The following is a 22,926-nucleotide window of genomic DNA, read 5'->3' on the forward strand; positions in this document are numbered from 1 at the left end:
GTGCAATTTCGTTGGACTTCATTTTAAGGGAACAATCACGGGCTATGCTCATCGATCTGTAAGGTAGGGTGATGTATCCAGTATTGCATAGCAAGAAGGTAGCAAGTGAACTGGGAGCAGGCTGGGGAGTACAGAGTCCTGGTCTACTCACAGTGGGATGACAAGGAGATGGTGCTACCGAAGCATCTGTTCAGGGCTGGGGAGAAGCCTTAGTGGGAAAGGCGCTTGCTACGAAGCCTAAGCATCTGAGTTTGATACTTCTAACCCACGTTGTGGGAGGATCTAATAGACTCTGAAACGTTGTCCTCTAACCAACACACACACACACACACACACACACACACACAGAGAAAGAGAGAGAGAGAGACAGGGTCTTACTCTGTAGCAGGGCTGATCTTCACAGGAATTCTACTCCCTCAGCCATCTGAGTGCTGGGATTACAGGGGTGATCTTTGATTTCTTTACACTGCTGTAAATATGCCCAAACTGATAGAATATGTACGTACTGTGGCTTTAGTGTGAAGAGCCAGGTGTGATGATGTCTCATGTCTGTAATCCCAGCATTTTGGGAGACTCGGGCAGGAGGGGCCTTGAGTTTGAGGCCAGCCTACATTAAAGGATAAAACTGTCTCCAAAACAAAACAAAGGGGGAAAAGTATATAGAGAATGAAAACAAGGAACAAGCCTCTGGTTCCTGGGCACTGCGCACAGACAGTGCTCTCGGTATCTCCCTTTGTGGATGTTGGGTTTTCTAGCATTAGAGCAACCTAACAGCTTTAACGCTTTCAACATCTGAAATGGGGAAGCCTCTGTACTCTAGTCAGACATACCACCTCTCTTATTATTTAAAACCAATTCTTAATAAAACCTATGAATATTAACCTGTCCTCAATTTTCTAATGTTTAGGATATATATAAAACAATCACATTCTGACAAACAGGGGCTCTTCAAATGTGATGTCTGGCAAGGATTTCGTCCCAGAGTCTAATAGCAGAGCCTGTAGGCTTTACTCCTGAGCTACACTGCTACACGGGTGTAGTTTTGAGCCTGCACAAGTGATTTTGGATCATGTGGAGCACGAGTAAAAGGTTTTCATGGAAAGATGGTCTTAGGAGGTCTAGCCAGTGTAGAAATCTTTCTTATATAGACCTAAATGTGTTTTTGTTGATGATTCATAATATGAGAGAAAATAGTAAAATTCACATGGTTATTTAAAAATTTCAATCAAACACGGGGCTATCTTCCCAATAGGAAACTTATTCCTGGTGAACACATCAAGTTTTCAGCTTCACTGTGAGTGGTACTGCCAAGTACAGAGAAACACGGAACACATCACCAAAGCACCCCGCTCAGCTATTAACACAGTAGACAGCTGATGTTTATTTATTTGACAGTGGACGACTAAGAAGCAAAAATGTATTACCAAATTTGGATGAAGCATGTAACTGACATAACTTTTAATGGGATCAAATGAAATATATTTCTGATTGCATTAAGACACACACATACATTTTTAGACAAACAGACGCTGAACTGACGGCGGGAAGGTATTGCAGTGGAACTTGGGTGGTCAGTATTTTCCTATTTCACGCCTTATATGAAGAGAAGAAGAAAAGTGATACACAGAGGCCTGATAGATTATTTCTTTTCAGTAGTGGTGAACAAGGTCAAACCAAAGGACAGCAGGCAAGACGCAGACACTGGCTCCCACAGCGAGAGGTGTGTAGTAGGAACAGTGAACTCCTGAGGGTATCCCACAGCCTTCTCACATGATGGCTCAGTCCTTTTTATTTTCAACAACTATGTAATTGAAATTTCATCATGATGAATAGTGCCTTGGGACTTAAAAAAAAAATCCTAACAAAATCCTGGGTTCTGTATGGAAACATTTTTGTGCAATACAGTTATTAAATACTCACAAGGTAGCCTATGTTTTAATAATAAAGATCTTTGATACTAAAGTTTTTTATTTCTGCTAGCTTCTACTTAACCATTCTTTCAGAAGTTATTTTTATACATAGTTATTCAACACATTCTGTAAAATATAAGAACTAATGTAGATTCTCAAGGTCACACGCGGTGACAGATTACAGGGACACATTGACTCCTTGTTGCATATGAGAAACATGGCTGGCACATTTCAGTGATCCATGCAGAGTAGGCTCACACAAAAACCAAACCAAACCAAAATAATAAAAAACAATTAAACAACAGTCAGCCATGAAAACTTACACTGCCAGTCACCAACAGGCCTAACAGCAGAAACAGCAGCACTGACAGCTTCGTTAGAACCATGCTGGGCTCATTCAGTTCTGCTGAGATGGGCCAGAAAGACATCGGCAACCAGGAATTTTCCTGGCTCTCTACAGTGAGTTCAGACTAAACTCTCCTCACATGGCTTTTCCCTATACCGCAGGCATTTCAGGCTTCAAATAAAAACAATCGACCTTCACTGAAAAGCTGAAAATTGTCTCTTGTGAGTCTCTGGAAGCAGCTTGCTGTAGGGTCTTGAGGCAAATGCCAGGGCTCAAACAAACTGGGGAGCAGTCCGAGATGTAAACAATAATGTCACCATCTTGGACAAAAGCTCTGCACAAGAAATCCTATCCCGGTAAGGCCAACTTCTTGGCTTTTGAAGTCCATGTGTTTTATATTCTAGAAGTACCGCATATGGTTTTTTTTTTTCTATTATAGAGACTTATGGACTAGATAAAAGTTCATAGTGTTGCTTGAAAAAAACAAAAATAAAACCAAAAACACACAGCATGGAGAAGCCACTGAAAACCCAGCACGGTGTTTTGGGCTTGTCTTTGTTTCCGGTTCACATTTTACTTTTATGGTTGGCATACGGAAAACCAAACTGGGAAATCATAATGTTGGAGTACTTTAAGGGCATGCCGTCGTAGATGTTAACGAGCTTATTTATACAGTAGGATCTCTGCAGAAAGTGCTCTGCCCGGTGCCACATTCCAGAATACCCGTTGGTTTCTTTCTCCAAGTTGACCATGTTTATGGGTTTCACGAATATCCCTGAAGGCTTGCCAGTGTGCCTGGTGACGAGGAAATTCATAGCGATGTCGTCACAGTTCTGCGTCTCGTCGATCAGCGCGTGGACGGCTGCAGGCTGCTTCTGGAAGAGTTCCAGGTATTTGCTGTTGAAGAAGGAGGCTCCGATGAGCACCATGGAGTACTGGTCGCCATTCCCGGGTCCCGGTGTCTGCAGCTCAAAGCCCCCGTAACTGTAGATCCCGGAGGAAGTAGAGACGTGCTTTCTAGGTACAAATCCTACGATCTGATCAGGAAATTGCTGAAAAGAGGAAGAAAAGGAACAGTTAAGTGTGGTGTTTCTTTGGAGCAGACACGGATAAAGACGCTTGTGTATGACAGAGGATGATGGGCAGAGGATAAAGGCAAAGAAGTACCATTACCCACTCCAGATCCTGAAAAATCTCCCAGGCTGGAGAAAGGCACCAAGTAGGATGGGGGTGGGGGATGGGGAGGAGGGGGATGGGGGTGGGGTGGTTAACAGGCATGTGTAGGCACAAGTGACTGTCCTCTCCAGTGTACTTGCATGCACACCAAATGGTGAAGACATGCAGGGCACTGACCAGACTCATCCACAGCCACATACTCCTCATCAACAGATAGAAATCACTCTTGATACTTTATGAATAAAACTTAAAACACCATTTATATTTCTTTATTCTGTTCAAGCTGTTCTAACCAATCACATTCTTCGTACTGTACCTGATCCTATCTTTATATTTATGACAGGCTGATTTTTTTTTAACCATTAAGTGGAAGCCTCGTAGATGAAGCATTATTAAGAACGTTTTGCATGAAGATGGCCTAGTCGGCCATCATTGGGAAGAGAGGCCCCTTGGTCTTGCAAACTTTATATGCCTCAGTACAGGGGAACGCCAGGGCCAAGAAGTGGGATGGGTGGGTAGGGGAGCAGGGAGGTGGGGAGGGTATAGGGGGCTTTCAGGATAGCATTTGAAATGTAAATGAAGAAAATATCTAATAAAAAAGTAATTAACAACAACAACAACAAAAAAGTTTTGCCTAAGAAGATGTTGCTTTTGGGGCAGGAAAAAAAAAAAAAAAACCTGTTAGCAGAGAAAAAAGAACAATTCATTGATCAATATGCTAGGCATGAAATTAAAAGCAGCAGCTTTTAGAAGGCTGGCATGGACACAGTGCTGTCACCACCTGCCCTTCGAGTCCCATGGTGCTATGTGGCCTTAGGGACGACTTACTGCAAATATAATCAACTAGGATAGCACAATATTTAATCAGAAGATCTGCACACAGTTCTGGATTCAGGTAATCTGTAACATAGCTTGCAAAGCCCAACTATTATTAGTATCTGCTCAGTGGGAGAGCTAGCAGGCCACTTATGCCGGCTCACTCAAGCTGGCATTTAGGGACAACCAAGCCAAAACAAACACCTGCCGCCACAACGGTACACACAGAATTAGGACCTCAGGACTTCTCCACATGGGCTCAACTAGTATGCGATTTTGTTGCGGCGATAAATGGTTTCTTGTAGAACAAGCTTCTTACGTTGTTAGTATACAGATACATTTGCCAGCTGAGACACAGATGGTCTGGGGAAAACTTTGCTGCATCGTAGTCTTGGCTGCACCAGATCCTTTCATTGTTCTTGGGAAGCTAATTCCATTTTTATTTCCCATTTCAAGAAGATGTTAAGCCAAGATGTTAAGATGTTAAGTTTCATGCTATCTTAAGTAAGCTCTGAAAATCTCCGTTGGCTTATGATGACTTCAGCTATGGTTTTAGATACTGTACTGTCTTAGTAGCCTCCATTAAAAAGCTAAGCTGCCCAGGCTAGGTATCACATAGATAAAACTTTACCCATATGGTGTCATTAAAAAAAAAAAAAAAAAAAAAAGCAACATTACCTGCCAAATTGAGAAAGCAAAAACAAGGTCCTGGGCACTAATGAGTGTGTCATCGTCTACCATCAACACCGCTGCAATGGAAAGGAAAAAAGAGACACTGAACGGTGGAAATGAATGCAAAACTCAGGAAGATACTGGTGTGGTTGTGTCTATACAGACCATTCAAACTGACTACGTTCTAACCTAATTATGGGGTCAAAAACATTCTTAAGGGGAAAACAAAATCTGCCTGAAGGGAAAATACCATCATGCAATTATAACACATCCACCCAGAAACTAATGAACACTTAACAAAGCCAAGGTACTTAAAAAAAAAAATCACACACAGGAGAAACTGTTGAACAGGGGAAGGAAAGAATGTCACACATAACGTTAAGATAAATGTCACTGTGCTGGCTTTACGTCAACTTGAGTTGAGAGTAGGGAGCCTTAATTGAGAAAATACCTCTATAAACCAGGATGGAAGCCAGCCTGGAGGGCATTGTCTTAACTAGTGATTGACAGGAGAGGGCCCAGCCCACTGTGGGTGGGGCTATTCCCTGGACTGGTAGTCCTGAGTTCTATAGAAAACAAGCTGAGCAAGCCCATAAGCAATACCCCCCTCCATAGCCTCTGCTTCAGCTCCTGCCTTCAGACTCCTGTGCTGACTCCTTCAATGATGAACAGTGATATGGAAACGTTAGCCAAATAAACCATTGCATTTGGTCATGGTGTTTCATCACAGCAATAGTAACCCTGACTAGAACTGTCATCTTAGGACTTTTTCTGTAGTGGATAACATACACTCTGTGTGTACTGTGCCACCATACAGCATACCTTTTAAAATATTTTAACATTATCCTCTTTGTTATCATCATAAGATGTCTCTGTGTTCGCTCCCTCCCCCCACCCCCCCAACACACACACACACACACACACACACACACACACACACACACACACACACACGAGCTGCTTGTTGGAAATCTGGAAATGGCTTAAGTGTTTTAAAGTGCCTTTCTAACAACTTCCCTGAAAGCTAGAAGTCCGCCCACACACCCACAGGAGCCCTGTCAGACCTTTCAGATCCAGCTTTGACTCACCGTTGGTCTCCACTTCAGGGAAGACCTGGAGTCGGTTTCTCATTTTGTTTGCTGTTTGTGGTTTGAAGATGACAGGGATCGGGTGAGGCCCTAGAGAATTCCACAACTCCTCTGGGCCCTTCTCTCCCACATTGTTCCACACCACGATCACCTTGTGCAGATTCGGTACCGCCTGATAATGATTTAGGAGTCTTAGTAAGAGGTCTGTTCTGTTGTATGTCTGCATGATGAGAGTGAATGAATCCAGGGCCGACTTGCTCGGGGATTTGATCTCCCTACGCAGAGTGAGCATCTTGTCTTCTTTGATGTTGGGGAGTAAGTTGGTCAAAGCCCCCGCTACCAGCAGCAACACAAGGATGACCACCAGGGAGAACCGGAGCACTCGGATCCCCATGACTCTTCCCGGAAGTTTGCAGATGTGGCAACCCCTGGAGTAGAGGCGGCAATAAAATACAGTCATTATGTTTCAATTAAGTCACTGACCACTCTTGTCAGGGATTTACCTTCATTTGTAAAGTGATTTGGCCTGACAAATATTAAAAAATGTGGTCTTACATTCTCTTAAAAATATATGTTTGTCAATTCTTTAAGAAGGTCTTTAATAACAATGTATTTTGATCATATGCATTTCCCACTCCTCCCCGCAGCTCCTCCCAGATCCACCACCACTTCCCACACCACTTCAGGTCATCCTTTTGTTTTTGAAGAAGAACCCACTGTTGGGGTAACCATTTTGTCCATTGTGTGAAGGTTGTCTTTGTATTATTCCATTGCGTATTGCTATAGTGCAGAGAGCTGAGAACTGGGGGGGATTTTGGTACTGCTTAGGGATCATCACCTGCCTCAGTATTTTGTGAACATTCACCTTCCTCACTTGATGCATGGCTTAATAAAGAGCTGATGAGCTACTGTTAGTCAGGAAAGAGAAGGTGGGACTTCTGGGGTGAGAGAGAGTCTCATGGAGAAGACCAGGCTCAAGGACATTTGCTAGTAGGACACCAAGGTGGTCAGATGTACCAGGACTGAGAGAGAGTTAAAGAACTAGCCATGTGGTGGGTTGTAAGCTAAGATAATAAGATTAAGTCAAGTCCAGCTAGCTGAGAGGTAGTTTAACCTAAGGCCTAAGCAATAATAAAAATTAGTAAGTCTCTGTGTTATTATTCACACCACTGGTGAGTCCAGAAAGTCCCACTATAATCCACAGAGTCCTATTTGTGCTGACTATATGTGCCATATGGGTCTACTCCTTGAGTATAGTTCACCTCCAGGGGCCAAACCCTTCAAAAGAAAATGAAAAACATGTCCCTCTCACCCTGATGCATCAACTATCAATAGCTTTCAGGGCTGGGAACTCACTGGCCCCTCCCACTCATTATAAGAATGCTGTCTGGCTTGATATTGTGCAGGTAGTAACCACAGGTGCTCCTTTCCTCTTCCTCCTCCCCCTTTTCCCCCCTCTTTCTCCTCCCCCTTTGTCTTCCTCCATCTTCTTCTCATTTGATAGTTTAGATAACTTATGGGGATTTGATAACTTTTCTGGAGCTATTAAACAATTTGAATAATAGCACCAGGTTTCATATCCAGAAAATCCATGCCTATATATGTGCCAAGCTGCTCCAGACTGTAGGCCGTGCTGTTCTGCCAGGATTCACATGCACGTTGAAGTAGGAGATCATGGTAATTTGAATGAAAATAGCCCCTTTAGGCACTATATTTGCATGCTTAGCTCCCAGTTGATGGACTGTTTGGGAAGAGAGGAGCTGTGTGGCCTTGTTGGAGGAGTGTGTCAATGGGAATGGGCACTGAAGTTTCAAAAGCCCCCTACCAACTCCCCCCTCTTTTCCTCTTTTCCCTCTCACCCCACTCTCTCACCCCCATCTCTGACTCTGTCTGCCTGGTATCTACAGACATCAGAGTGTAAAGCTGTCAACTACTTCTCCAGCACCACCCCTGCCTGCCCACCTGCAGTCATGCTCCCCACACCATGAGAACTAACCCTCTGAAATTGTAGGCAAGAGCCCAATAAAATGTTTTCTTTTGTGAGAGTTACCTTGGCCATGGTGTCTCTTACTGCAATGGAAGAGTAACGAAGACGGGGGGGGGGGGGCTTTTGTATTTCCACAGGACCAGGTCTCACAGCATAGATCACAAGGTATGGTGATGCACATTGCAATCCCAGCATTCAAGAGGCTGAGGCAGGAGGATGGCATGTTCCAAGACAGCCTGGGCTACATAATACATACTAAGACCCTACCTCTAACAAAACAGACCAGTCTTCCCAAGCTAACCATGGAATTGTAGCAGTGAACACAACGGAAGGAAACAGCTTGGGTCCTCACTAGTTAGGAGGTTCTAACTAATCAACCTCTGCAATGTACAGGCTCAATCTTACTGTCAGTTTTACAGACTTAGACATGATTTTTCTGTCTCTACATATTGTCATTTCCTGGACTGCTACCTCCTGCACTGATGGTTTTTAATTAACCCTGACTCTGGTTTCGGACAATTTATTACCCCACAAACCTCCACTGAGCTTTTCAGGTATATCCTTAAGTTATTTTGGTAACTGTCTCGAATCTATTTTGTCAATACGTGACTCCAGCTTGTCGTAGCTGTAGTCATCTTATGCGCGTGCGTGCACACACACACACACACACACACCCACCTACACACAGAAAAAGAGAATTATGTGATTATTATTACTAGTGTATTTGTTTTGAGTCAGGGTCTTGGGATATAGCCCAGGCTGGCCTTAGGTTGCATATAACCTAGTCTAACCTCAAACTTGAGGTACCTTGTCTCCTGGGTGCTGGTACTGTAACTGTATTATTCCTCATGACTTTGATCCATTTTTTTTAAACCTCACTGAAACTCTTTTCCTAGATGACATAGCAGACACATTATTTATTGCTCAATACTGATAAAGAATGAAGAAGCTCTTAGAAGCTCTTGCTGAAAATCAGCCCATGGTTATTGCATGGGAACCGTCCACAGTGATGGCACTACTCTCTTTAATACAGAACTGCCTTTATGTACCGGGATCTACTCTTTTTCACTTTCTTAGAAAGGCACAGTGGTATTCGCACACACAGACCATATCTAAGGTCTTCATTCACTTCTGTGGTTGAACTCAGGCAACTGCAGCTAGGCCATTGTCCCACAAGCAACCCCTTAGACTTGTCTAAGCAATCTGTAAGACTGCAAAGAGGATACCTTACAACAGGGTTGGGTTCAAATAACCACCATACTCCTAAGACCTCATTTCATGTGGTTTTTTTCCCATTAATTAATATATTTATTTATGTTACATCCTGATCACAGCCCATGCTTCCCCCACCCCACATCCCATCCTCCTCTCCCATTCTCCTCTGAGAGGGGAGCCCCACCCACCACCCCACCCTGGCACATCAAGTCACTGCAGCACTAGAAGCATCCTCTCCCACTGAGGCCAGACAAGGCAGCCCAGAAGGGAAACAGGATCCTCAGGCAGGCAACAGAATCAGGGACAGCCTCCGTCCGCTCCAGTTGTTGGGGATTCCGCATGAATATCAAGCTGCACATCTGTTACATATGTGGGGGAAGGGGGATAGGTCCTGCCTGTGTATGGTCTTTGGTTGGTGGTCCAGTCTCTGGAAGCCCCCAAAGGTCCAGGTTATTTGACTCTGTTGTTCTTCTTGTAGAGTTCCTATCCCCTTCTGGTCTCTCAATCCTTCCCCCAACTCTTTCACGAGATACCCTGAGCAATGGTAGAAAGATTTCTCTAATTCAAGGGCAAAGAGAAAGCACACATAGAATGCTTTCATAGCTTCCCTTTAAGTTTCTGAGAATGGACAGCTCAGGGAAGGCATTCCCTGATGGAACAGCATGATGGGTCACAGGCAGCTTAATTTATGTTCATTTTTTGAGAGAGGGTCTCTCTCTCTATGTAGCCCAGACTAACCTTGAATGTACAGTCCTCCTGCCTCAGTGTCCTGGGTTCTCTGACCACAGAAATGCACTATCATGCCTGGCCTTGGGAAAAGCTTATCTACAAGGACAAGTCACAAAAGCTCTCGTGTTTCCAGTCCAGACTTGAAAAGCAGTATGATTTTTGACAGAAAGACTTTTCCAGAATCTTCCAGGGTATTGGTCTTAAACTATGTTCTGCGGTTTGTTCTATTAAGAAAAGCAATTTTGTGTCTCTTCCTCTATCACGGGCTCACTTCTAAGGTATGAATAAATTAGTAACATCAGCCTTCATGCAATTACTCTTTGAGGATGGTAATCTAAGGCTTTAAAGCCCAACATTTCCATTCCATGCACTTTCTTACTAACACAGCACACGCTGCTAAGAAAACCAACCAAAGACACAGGAATTACTAATCTTGATTCCAAAGGCTTGAAAAATCCTTTTAGCACTGAATTTAAAAGTGGGCCTCATAAAACACAGTTCAGTTATGCATGGTCACTTACAAACACACTCAGGGTAAAACAAGGTTTTGCCAACTGCATTCCAGGCCTCTAGAATTAAGAGCTTTGTGCTGCTTTAGGGAGCTAAGTCAAAACGACATATTCTTAAACCTCGAAGTGTTTCTACCCACTCACTCCCTGTCACTCCAGGCTGGGAAAAGTAAAGGAGATTAATTACTATAGATATTGTAAACTGTAGACAATGTCAACCATGCTCTGGACTGACAGCGTCCCTTTCATTTATACGCCTAAGCTGGAGTCCGTCCCCTGTGCTGACGGCACCTTCAAACACCTTCTAATCCCCTACCTTACCTGTATCTGAACGGTTTCTGGAGATCTGAATAATTGATGTCTTTTGAGATAGATCGTAAATATTTCATTTGGCGTTTATTAAATAATGCACCTCAATTAAATTTTGCAAATTTAAATGTTTGCATGGAAGAGCAAAAGAGAAAGGACTTCCCAAACTTCAGTACAAGGGGCACACTACCTTGAGAATAGCTGAAGTCAAGCACTCTTTGATGCACTCTGAAGGACAGGTCAAGCTTTCTATTTTTGTCATTTCTGGAGACCCTATCACCTAATCCACAGCTTGTGCTCTCAGTGGGACATAAACAAATGCATCAGCAAGATGTGAAGACTTGAGAGGTAAAGCTGGCCAACCTGGCTCTTGCTCACAATCCTGCTACTTAAGGTCAAAGTCTACCATGTCTGGATAGCTCCTCTGAGCTATAGTTGAAAAATAAAGGAATCCTTGGCCCAGCAGAACTTCCTCTTCCCTACCTTACCTGGGGAGCCCCAACCCCCACATCTACCTGAGGAATGCCACATAATCCTTTGCAAGATTGCAGGTTCAACTTCCTGGAAGGTATGACCTTAAACGTCAGCCAATGAAACTTCATCCTAAGAAGAACCCCTTCCCACTTTCCAAGGTTTATCTAGTCCCTGTCCACCCTAAGAAACTTTATGTGCATAATCTGTTTCATTGAATATCTTCTGAGAGAGTTCTTTGAAGCTTACCTAAAAGAACCGTAGCACTAACGAGCTGTAACCCTGGTACCTTCAGAGACCTCCCACCAGCATCCACTGCCAGACCAGGATCCTGCTGACCCACCCACTCCAGACTTTGCTTCATCCTCTCGACCCCTCCGTGTGCATCCAGGGCCCAGACACCCCAGGGGAAGACTTGGACCTCGGAACTTGGCACTGTTCCATCCGTCCCTGCTTGATGTGCAGCAGAGCCTGGACACCACAAGGGAAGAAGCAAAACACAGAACCACACTGTCTCACTCCAAGGTGAATCTTATAGCTTCCTCTGCCCCCTTCTTTTGAGACAGTCTCTCTATGTTGCCCTGGATAGTCTGAACTAATTTTGCACCAGACTGTGCTTGAACTCAGAGATCCACTTGCCTCTGCCTCCCTAGCACTAAGCCTAAAGGCATGCATCACTCGCTCATAGCTCTTAGTCTGTTTTCTGCCTTTCTCTCACCTGGACAATCACACTAGATGAGATACAACCCTTAAACACTGCAAACATAAAACTACAATATCCTTCTTGTCTCTGAAAAGATAAAGGTTCTCCCAGTGATTATTTCTACTTGCACCTATGCTCACATCTGTAGCTCTTTGTAGTAAAGAACACATCCTTTTGGTTATTTTGATAAACTGTTATCCTACCCCAGAGGTATTCTAATCAGAGATTATTGTACCATCCAGGTAATAGCTGGCCAATTATGGAGATGTTTTGGGGTTGTAATAATGGAGGTGGAGATACTGTTTGCTATCTAGAGGGAAGATGTCAGGGGTACTGCTAAACACATCACAATGTGCAGGATGGCCCCCACAACAGAGTATTATCTAGCCTGTTATGCCCAAAGTTCCAAGGTGGGAAAGCTTGAGTGTTCCTTTTAGTTGCCTAATAAGATCTACTTGAACATGATAAGAGAGACTACCAGTAAGCCACGGCTCTTTGTTACATACAAACACGGGATAATATTTACTTGCCTCATTGCATAGATTTAGGGTCTAGGGAGAAACGCTTGCCTAGCATCCTGCAGCCACATTGGGATACACAGCAGCAACAACAGAGCCAGAGCAAGCTTTTCTGGATAGCATGCCTGTCTACTGTGGTATGGCTGTCACTAAAGTAAATTAATTCTTTGTGTACCAAAACATTCTTATAGCTTCAGCGTGATGTTACATTGCATAAGATACACCCATCTAAAGGGACATGAACAGCGTGTTCTTCTAATATCCTCACAGGGTTTTTGGAAACATGACATTTTGTTTTTCTGGTTTTTTTGTTTTTGCTTTTGTTTTTGTCTTTAAGATGGGTTCTCGCCAGGTAGCCCAGATTGGCCTCAAATTCTAACTTGTGCTCCCTCAGCATCCTGAGTGCTGACAATGCAGGTAAGCACCAATGATTTATTTTTGAAACACTTTCAGTGTCCCAAGGGAACTCAGAACAGTCTCTTCAACTCCCATTAATCTCTGCCTTCCGTAGCCCCAGAAAACCACAAATGTATTTTCTCTCTCAATGAGTTTGCCTATTTTAGTCATTTCTATGAATGGAACTATACATTAGATGGCTTTTTAAAATCTTATTCCTTTTCCCTCGCAAAATTATTTTAAAATTTCATACACATATGTAGGCATCTCTTTTTGGCATGTGTATGTATGTAATGTGTGTGTGCGCATGTGCATCTTGAGTGTGGGTAGCCACACCTGTGTATGAACTCCAAACACTAGGTGTCTTCCTCAATTATTATCCACTTTATTAACTGAGGCAGGTTCTCTTACTGACCCAGGAACTTGCAGATTTGGCTAATCTAGTTAGCCAGCTTGCCCCATGGACTCTGCCTCTGAAGGGAGCACAGGGATTGGAGGGGGGCATAACATACCTGCCTGACATTTACTTAGGCTTTAGAGACCCTCACATTTGCACTGTAAGCACTAAATAGTGAAGCGCCTCCTGGTACCTCCTCCCCACTCTATTCTCACTGCTAGATAACACTCTATTACACAGACATTTCACATTTTGTTTTTCTGCTCATTGCTGGCACTTTGGTTGTTTCCACATTTGGGTTATTATCGATATTGCTGCAGAGAACATTTGTGAGCAAATGTTTATGCAGACATTTGTTATCATTTCTCATGGGTGAATGCTGGACAGTGGGATTACTGAGTTATGGTGGGAGGAATGTTTAAATTTCTGAGTGAAGTGGTTTCTGGGTGAATATTATTGTAATTTTTTAAAAATGAGGACATAAGGTAAAGTGAGAAAGGAAACAGCGCACAGTCAAGGAAGTGCAAGCTACAAATACATGGATGCATTGAGACAGAAAGGGAGATCTGAATTTTCTAAGACACTCTATTTATCAACAGTCACCAGAAGCAGTGCTGCTGAATTCTTTTCTTGGGGCTGGCTTCTTCAGAATGGAGGAGCAATAATTATGCAGAGAGAAGCTGCAAACAAATATGCCAGGATGGAGCAGGAACAACAACAACAGCAACAACAACAAAAATGTCCTCTGGCTCATCAGGTAGGAACACAATGAGCATCTTGGCACCAGACAAGGAGGATCTGCCGCATTCATCTTGTGCCACAGATGGTAGGAGACTGATAACGGTTCTGCCATTTCGCTGCGAGATCTGCCCGATACAGCACAGACTGTTTCTTTTTGGGCTCCTTCTCCAGGATATGTACTCGCATAAAAACTGGTGATTACAGACTACAGATGCTAAAAAAAAGAGGCCTTCATCAGCCAGGCCTTTTTCCCCCACCATCCCAAGGTGGAACACAGAGGAAGACGCAAAACGTGGGCCTTCTGTCTACAGACGTGCAAGATGAGAGCTGGGAGAGACAGCTGCCCATTGCCTAGCAGCCTAGCAGCTCCTGGGCAGGTGTACTGCATGCAAATAGCACCGTTCAAACTGAGACAAAGGGGCAAGCCCGCCTCTGTATTTGCCATTTACCTATAGCGTACTTCCTTCTGCCCAGGTGAATAAACGTCTACTCGACTCTTGTAACTCTCCCTCGGTGCTGTCCATCCCGTGTGCTCCCTGGAACTCCAGACATGGAGACAGGCACCATTTCCAATATTACAACTGCAGCCCATCACTCTTTCCAGAGTGGATGTATCTCTTCTATTACATTTATTCTGTGTAGGGAGTGGCCCTTGTCATGCACGGGGAGGTGAGAGGACAACTTGTGGGAGTCATTTCTCTCCTATGTGACTCCTGGGGACCGTGCTCAGGTTGCCAGGCTTGGCAACAGCTGCTTTTACTTGCGGGACCATCTCACTGTCCCACTGTGTGGCAACATTTTGAGAAAATTGGTGGCAATCTTTAGGAAGCACAATAACATCTGGCTCACTGTCTGAGTCTGTAACTGTGCTGTAACTTCAAAAATTGAATGGACTGAGAGGATCTGTGTTGAAATTGCCCTAACTTGGGTTAGAGAGATCATTTAGAGGTTAAGAGCACTGGGTGCCTTTCCAGAGGTTTCAATTTCCAGCAACCACTTGGCGGCTCACAACCATCTGTGATGTGGTCAGATGCCCTCTCTGACATGCAGGCATCCATGCAGATAGAGCACTCATACGTTAAATAAATCAATTTTCAATTGCCCTAATTTTTGCAACAGATGCCTAAAAAGTTAACAGAATAAATTCAAATATAAATTAGGTCCCATCAACAGGGCACTCAAGAAATGTTTCCTTACGTAAAAGACCTGGGCGGTCACCATTAGATGATGGGGCAAAAGAGTCATAAATGGGACCTCAAGCCCAAGCCACACAGGCCGCTTTTCTGCTTTCAACACCAGAACTGGGACTTGCTTGGTTAGAGAACACAGATGCTCAGGAAAGGGCGTTCATCTGCCAGGAGATAAACACATCTTAAAGTGGAAGGAAGGGCTCAATCAGAACTTGGGTTTTGCTTCTCTCTATACACATACATGCACAAGTTGTAGCCAAGGTGCTTGAGTAATAGATAGCCCAAGTCTCTGGCTAGTTTTGTTTTCATTTGCAACCCTGACCCTACTCTCATCTTTCTGGGGTTATTCTGAATTGAAATATTTTTCACTATCTCAGTTTCTACAGGAACTCTTAGTGAACAAACTTATTTGTCCTGGGGGTGGAGGGAGGGAGGAGTGGGAATTCACCATCTGTTAGACATCATCATCCTTTCCCCAGGGGTTTAGGAGGTCCTTACCTCCTAGACACTAACTAGGAAGTATCTGACTGACCAAATTTAAGCAGACAAAATTCTCACCTACATGACTGTTACAGTTTGGTCCTGAGCTGCCTTTCATAGGTTCATGTGACTGAATACTGAGTCTAGAGGTAGCTGCACTCTTTAGGGAGATTGTGGAGCCTTTAGGAAGTGGGGTCTATCTAGAGGAAGTAGAATCATTCAAGGGTAGGTCTTATGGGTTATCCATCCTCCTGGGTCCAGTAGACCTCTGTCTCCTTGCTGGCCACATGTAATGAGCAGCACGGACCAACCACCATGGAACTACCTCTGCCATGCCTTCCTTCTCATGATGAACTGTAACCTCCCAAATAGCCAAAATGAATCCTTCTTCCATCAAGAAAATTGTTTCTATGATCTATAAAGTAATGAATACACTGACAGATTAATATTTAGTTTGGGCTCTTAAAAGTAATGAAACTATAGACTTTATTGCCCCTTAATGAGTTTTTCCATTAAAATTTTAAGCAAGATAAAATAGAATTTACTGCAATCTGAATTTTTTTCCTGGGTGTTTTAGGGTAGCTTAGGAAGATTTATTTATTTTTATGCATGTGAGTATTTGCCTGTATGGTGTGTATATGCACAATATGCACACCTGATGCCCATGGAGGCCAGAGACACATCAGATCTCTTGCCAGACAGTTGTGGACTGTCATGCGGGTGCTGGGAACTGAACCTCTGGAAAAGCAGCCAGTGCTCATAAACACTGTGCCGTCTCTCTGACACCAGGAGATTTTGAAGATTTTGCCCACATTCAGGAATTCCTTCTTGTCACTGTTACTTTAGAAATGCCACACAGCTCTTTTTCTGTTCTGTCACTCTGTCCTCTCACTTTATTCCAACAAAGCTTCACTTCTGTGACTTGCTTTGCAAGTCTAAACATCCTAAAAATATTTTGCTATTTTGTATTCATAATAAACTACAAAACGTAGGATACACACACACAGATACACACACAGAGATAAAAATAAAAGAGGGCATGCATAGCTGTGCCTTGAGACCTTTCCATGCTTATGAACAGTCAATCATATAGTTAACAAATATTGATCATCTAAGTCATGGACTAAAGTGAGCCATGCTTTCACATAACAGTTTACACACACATGAAGGCACACATGATCACTGATTTCCACCTAAACCCTATCCTTTAGATGGTCCAATTCTGCCTTAGTACTTTTTAAAAATTGGTTATTTTATTTATTTACGTTTCAAATGTTAGCCCCCTTCCCAGTTTCCCATCTGCAATCCCTGCCCCCCATTTTTAGTACATTTTTGAAACCATAGTTCTGAAACAGAAACAATACAACTTTATTTTTTTAAAAATCTGTGTACAGCATCACTTTTAACTGGGTAAACGCTGCTGTACCCGACCATCCTGCAGCATGGGTAGTAAGAAAAGCATTTCTGCACCGATTACAGCACATCTGAGCCTGCTGCTGTGGACAGCCAGGCGGAGTGAGCCATTTCGTTAGAGATAAATCAAGTTAGAGGGAATAACACTGACAGCTTTCGCAGCAGGTCATCAGTCATGAGACACCTGTGTCTCCATTCCCCTTCCTGCTTTCCCCAGCCTGGCCGCACCAAAACCTGCTCATCAGTCTGATGAATAAACTCCCGTTCTCCCTTCTCCCCCTTCCTCCTTAAAACATCATATTCTCAACCCAGCTCCCAGGAGCCAATAGCAATAACTAGAATTTATTTATCAGTGACTTATGGAGAAATAAAACATAAAAATGTATAAACTGTTTTTAATGCACAGCCTGCCTCCTCCAACCTAGCCATTTATCACTGAGGCACACAAGGAGGTCCTCTAGAGTGTCAAAGTGCACAGGTGTGAACTATTGTAGCTAAAAAGTATTCCTAGCCTTACTCTTTCTCTTGGAATTGTCACTTAATCACAGACGATTAAGATGATAATGATGTGTTGGGAGATGGCCAATTTAATGCATACTAGAAGCATACTAGAAGAGGCTCAAAGAGTGGCCTTATTCCTAAGAACATTGCAAACTCGTACAAGGACCCAAGGCATCAATGGATGCTAAGCACTAAGCTAGAAACAGAAAAGCATTTTTAGCTCAGCAGAGTCTAACGCAAAATTAGTTTGAGAACTGGGTCAGAAAGAAGTCAAGTCCATCTGCAAAGCCTTAATTTTTGCCATTTCAGAATACTGGTGCTTTTCATTTGAACCTCTACCTGTTTTAGTAATAGAAGATTGGAGACGAGGAGAGCAAGTTTGTTAGGCGACAAATCCCCTGGACTGTCCTGCAAAGCGTTCCCTCCTAGCTGAAACTCGTTTTTAGCAGCTTCCAAAGTCACTTCTTGAAGAGAAACAGATTCATGCATATGAAATATGGCTTGTAAGTATTTCAGATACTAAGCCTAAGATGGAGTTCTCAGATTCATGTGATCTGTCTCCCTTTAGTGGGAAAGGTCACACAATCCAAGGTGCTCTATCCTGTCAACAAATACCTACAGGTTCTTACCATGTGACCAGCACTGTTGGAAAAGAGAGGCAGCCATAGCTCCTGCCCTCCCCAGATGTCTGAGCTTGCCTCCCTTTACATCAGACAATGGTTCCAACTGATAGCACTTCTAATTTTTGAAGAGGAAAAAAATAAATAAATAGGCACACTTCATTTTGTAGATTCAATAGCTGGGACATGTATTTCCTGCAGCACAGAGTGGTGGCCAGAATCAAACCCCCACCTCTCCCGGGAGCCACTCTGTATTCTCTCTGTGTTTTACAGGATTCGTTTTCAGTTTTATTGCAGACAGCAAGAGTATTCCATATAGAAAGGTTACGGAGGTGGTAGCATTCACTCAGGGACAGGGTGCATACTTAAGTGTGTACATGAAGCCACAGGCTCAATCCTTAGATAAACTGATAAAAACAGATGCTACATTTAATCTTAGCTAAAAGGCCAACATAAGGTGGCTCAATCCTAGAAAGGCTTCAATCCATGTTAAAATAAAGGAAGAAAAGGAAAGGAGAGGAGAGGAGAGGAGAGGAGAGGAGAGGAGAGGAGAGGAGAGGAGAGGAGAGGAGAGGAGAGGAGAGGAGAGGAGAGGAAAGGAAAGGAAGAAAGCAAGCAAGGAACCACAAGTATTGATTTTATCCTAACATCTGTATTATGATTTTAGTGGATCCACCTTAAAAGAGGCGTTATGGTATTTTCTAATAAGTTTTGGTCCCAGCCAGAATTTTTATTTGTATTTTTGGAGACAGGGTCTCATTATACAGCCAAGACTGGCATAAAATTCACGGTCCTCATGGCCTAGCCTCCCTAGGGCTGGGACTGCTTCCATGCCTGCTAGAACTTTTAGTTTCAAGAAAACAAACCAATCAATGTAGAAAATCTGAACTAAGTCAGGTATGCTGACCTGCCTTTGATCCAGGGACTCATAGAGCCAGAAGCAGGCAGGTCCCTGTGAGTTAAGAGGCCAACTTGATATGCATACTGAGTGGCTTCTTAGCTAGTCAGGGCTACAGAGTGAGACCCTGTGTCAACCATTAACAGCAACAACAACAACATCCAAACGATAAACAACCTAAGACTAAAATAATGGTATTTCACCAATGTCATATAATTCTATTTACAATGGGAAACAAGACAAAACAAACAAAAACACCAGTCACCCAAGGGTCCATGGATGAATAAATACTCATCCATTTGGGAAGTACACATACAATGTGTATACCATTTAACTCCATCTCAAAAGGGAATTTAAACTATGTGAAATGAACTCTCACACAAAAGGGACAGCTACTGTATGCTCCCACTTACATGTGATATTTAGTGCAGCCAAACTCACAGAAACATGATGAACACTCATGGTTGCCGAGCGCTGGGAGCAGGTGGAGGAGGACGGTTTTATCTGGAGATCAGTTATACAACAACATAAAAATACTTGAGACTACAGAACCGCAAGAACGATTAAGATGGCACATTATGTTAGATGTATTTTACTGGGATTTTTAGTTGTTTTTTTAAAGAGACAGAACCTGTGACTTACCTCATCATATTATTAACTTTTTACAACAGCATTCTTTATGACTTCGGTACTTCAGTGGAACAGGCTCTCTTGGTACTATTAAAAGATAGCAAAGAATTTTCTGTGATGTTTCCAGTGACTTTTAAATGAAAAAAAAAAAAACCCTGCTATTCTAGGTTCTAAAATGACATTTGGGGACTGAGGTAGATAGTGTTTTCTTGTTGACTGATGCTAACACTGCAGCGCTTTTGTCTTTAGATTTCTCTGGAGGGTCCAGAAACAGTAAACAGAGACTGTCCCAACTGATGCATCTGAAACCAGGGCACACACATCTCAAAGTGACACTGAGGACCGTGAATATAATTTGCATCACTAGTTAATTCCTAGACTCACGTTCATCTTTACTCTGACCCTCTATTACAGCTCCCTTTTAAAACAACACTTCATAGGACAACAATCTGATGTATCTCATAAAGCATGGGTCTAAAATAGGGTTGCAGATAAATGCCACATGGATTACTGAGGTTGACAGATGGCACCCTTGTCATTCTTGCTGTCTGTTACCGGAAAGGACTCAGGACAGGAGGAATGTCCGTCCTTTCATCTTCTCTGCTTTCATATTTCAATCTTCAACCACACAACTAACCATGCCATACAGTGTGCACAGTTCATCTAAAGCGACTAACTGAATATATACGTAAGTATTTAAAATAGAGATACACTTATTAATTTAAGAACCTTTATTACTGTATCTATTTTGTAGTTTTCTCACTGGAGACTTCTCAAGTACCTCATGTGACTGCAGGATTGCTTAAACACTGACCGCCAACACAGAGCTAAGGAATCAAAATCGTTGTGCTCCCAACTCCTTCTTTTAAGGATAAGAATTACTGCGGGAGTAAGATGACTGGGTGAGCACAGACAGAAAGGCTCATCGAGCAACAGCTGTTGTCTCTGTTCACTGTTTCAAATTCATCCCTGCTGCACAACTTAAAGACTGTACCATCTAAAATACCGATGGGTTTGCCTTTCTCCCCACCTCCCTCTCTTTACATTAATTTGTCCTCTCCATAAAACTCTTCCAGAAGAAGAACTCTGACTTATCTTGCTTTATAGTCTCGACACCCAACACATACAAGATAATCTCCAAATGATAACTGAGTTCAATTTTGACGTGTGGGACATGTGTTAACATGTGGGACATATGTTAACCTATATGTAGGTTAACATGAACAGGATAGATATTATTTAAAGATTACAAAAAGAAGTGAGGCACAGTAGAAACAACTCTTCCTGGTTTAAAGAGTGTCCTTCTGTGCTTTATACTGCAAACGAAAATGCCTTTAACGCTGATTGGCCTTTATGCTGTCCAGGGCTAAGGATTAAAAAATAGCACGGTCACAGTCAGAAGGGAGAAGATCTTCAAGAGCAGATCTACCTTATATCGTAATAAATCTAGGAAACTGATAAAGCTGAAATTAAATTTCTTTATGTCTTTCAAAACTATTCAATAACAGGTAATGTGGGTTTCTTCCTATCTCTGCCAGCTAAGCAACTTCGGATTTACAACAGTGCAAGATGGAATACAGAATTTATTTCCAAAGGCAGGATAAAAACCACATAGGCTCAAATTGCAGGTGATCTTAATGAGAAGGCTGGAAATCCGTTGCTGAAACTTGATTATTTCGTTATACCATCCCCACTATCATACTTAAATAACGCAGTCTTCAAGGGAAAAAAAAATCAATTGCAATAGCTATTTTGCCTTAAACGACCTAGTCTGCAGCCAGTTCTGGCTTCCTCAGCAATGCAGTAGGGTAGCATTGAAAAACTGCTCTGAACAACAGCAACAGCAACAGAGTAGCCTTTAAAAAGTAAATGCTACTAATTGAGAATATTTGCTTACATGAAAATAATGGCCCAAGAAAGGCAAAGACAAAAGAGACATGTTTGTCCTAGAACTTATAATATAGAATCAAGCCGTTTGTTACCAGCAGTTTTTAAAAAGGAACATTTAAAAAAGATTTCAAGATCTATTTTCAAAAATCTAAATTACAGAATAAATCCTTCTTACCCACAAAGTTCCAAGAAGGAGGGCAAAACAAGCAGAGGTCCCAAATGGAAAGATAAAATCAATGAAAGAGAATCTCACAGTTGCCTCACCTCTAGTGCAGAAGATTGCAGCGGGGCCAGCGGGTTTATTTGCAGCTTGGTTAGCATAAATCGAAAGGAGAGTCTCCTTTGCTTGCCTCTTTTCCACCCCTTTCCTAAACCGGGCTTCCAACCTCTCTGCTGGTCCAATTGATAACCTAGGAAATGCGCCGCCTGCAAAGTGACTGCCTGGAGAAGGGGACAGTCCCTGAGTGGCCACCCCTCCCTCGTTTTGGGTGACGCTCTACTTCCTGTTAGGCAAAAAGGCTTTCCCAAGAAGCTCGGTTTTGTAGTTTCCAAGCCACCTTCCCAAACCAGACCTCCTTTCCCGGTTTCCCCTTCTAGGTAACAACTTTTAATCATTCACGTGATCGGCCAGCTGACCTTGTCTAAACAATCCCCTAGAAAGATGCTGGAAAGTGTCCCTCTAGCCAGCCCAGGCCCACAAGGCTCATCCCCAGCCTCCCACCCAACAGGCTTGTATCTGCATCTCCTGAAATGGACCATAGTGACAGCTACTGTCTTGGGGGTGACAAGGATGCTAAAGGAACCAGTCTGCGGTTGCCTTCAGGGCTACAACCGAATGATGTTGCAGGGGAGAAATAGCAAGAAGCGGACCTCAAGGCCATAGTCTATGGCCCTCTTCCTAAAGGACGTTTTAAAATACCTTTAAGTGTTTCTTTTGCAAAGCACTCAACGATCGCGTCCCGCGTGACGGTTTCCGCGGGTGGGGGTGGACTCCCTTAGCGTTGACCTCGGGAAGCCATCCTCGAACATCCCGTGCAGTGGCGGCGCAGCACGTGGCCGCCTGGGCTTTTCAGTGATGCTGCCTAAGGCACAGCGGGGATTTGAGGTCCTTTAGTGGGTTAATGCTGAAGGGGCAGGAGCGGGCTGCACTGCATCCGGGGACGATGTGATGGACGATCCGGGTGGGTGACAGCGGGCCCTGAACCAGTCAGCCACGTCTGCAGAGAGCCAGCACCGGTATCTTTTGTGAGTTCAGGAGATAGGACCCCCAGCTCAGCTAGAGGATCCCCCAAGCCCGGACTTTCCGCAGCCCCCAAGCCCC

The 22,926-nt window shown here is 43.3% G+C and overlaps 1 protein-coding gene across 2 annotated transcripts; it reads right to left on the minus strand.

The window, feature by feature from the left end:
* Positions 1–1,357: 1,357 nt before the first annotated feature.
* On the minus strand, positions 1,358–22,918 carry Extl2 (exostosin like glycosyltransferase 2). 2 transcript variants are annotated; one of them, XM_021157989.3, is made up of 5 exons: positions 22,525–22,918; positions 19,728–19,802; positions 6,009–6,436; positions 4,927–4,997; positions 1,358–3,308 (listed from the first exon to the last, which is right to left on the minus strand). In XM_021157989.3, the coding sequence occupies exons 2-5, from the start codon at positions 19,733–19,735 to the stop codon at positions 2,823–2,825; spliced, it is 993 nt and encodes a 330-aa protein (XP_021013648.2). In that variant the 5' UTR covers positions 19,736–19,802; positions 22,525–22,918; the 3' UTR covers positions 1,358–2,822. The 2 variants fall into 2 exon arrangements, with proteins under 2 accessions (XP_021013648.2, XP_021013649.2); XM_021157990.3 differs by lacking the exon at positions 22,525–22,918 and adding an exon at positions 21,870–22,173.
* Between the last annotated feature and the right edge of the window lie 8 nt (positions 22,919–22,926).

Source organism: Mus caroli, unplaced genomic scaffold (assembly GCF_978045245.1).
Source record: "Mus caroli unplaced genomic scaffold, Mus_caroli_1 scaffold_3, whole genome shotgun sequence".
Classification (NCBI taxonomy): Eukaryota; Metazoa; Chordata; class Mammalia; order Rodentia; family Muridae; genus Mus; species Mus caroli.

Bases quoted from the DNA above. Each gene is read 5' to 3' on its own strand.
- Extl2 (XM_021157989.3), bottom strand. The intron at 4,998-6,008 runs GTGAGTCAAAGC...TTTCCATTGCAG, and splicing joins CCCTGAAGTGGAGACCAACG to CGGTGTTGATGGTAGACGAT. The intron at 3,309-4,926 runs GTAATGTTGCTT...TCCTCTTTTCAG, and splicing joins TTGCTTTCTCAATTTGGCAG to CAATTTCCTGATCAGATCGT.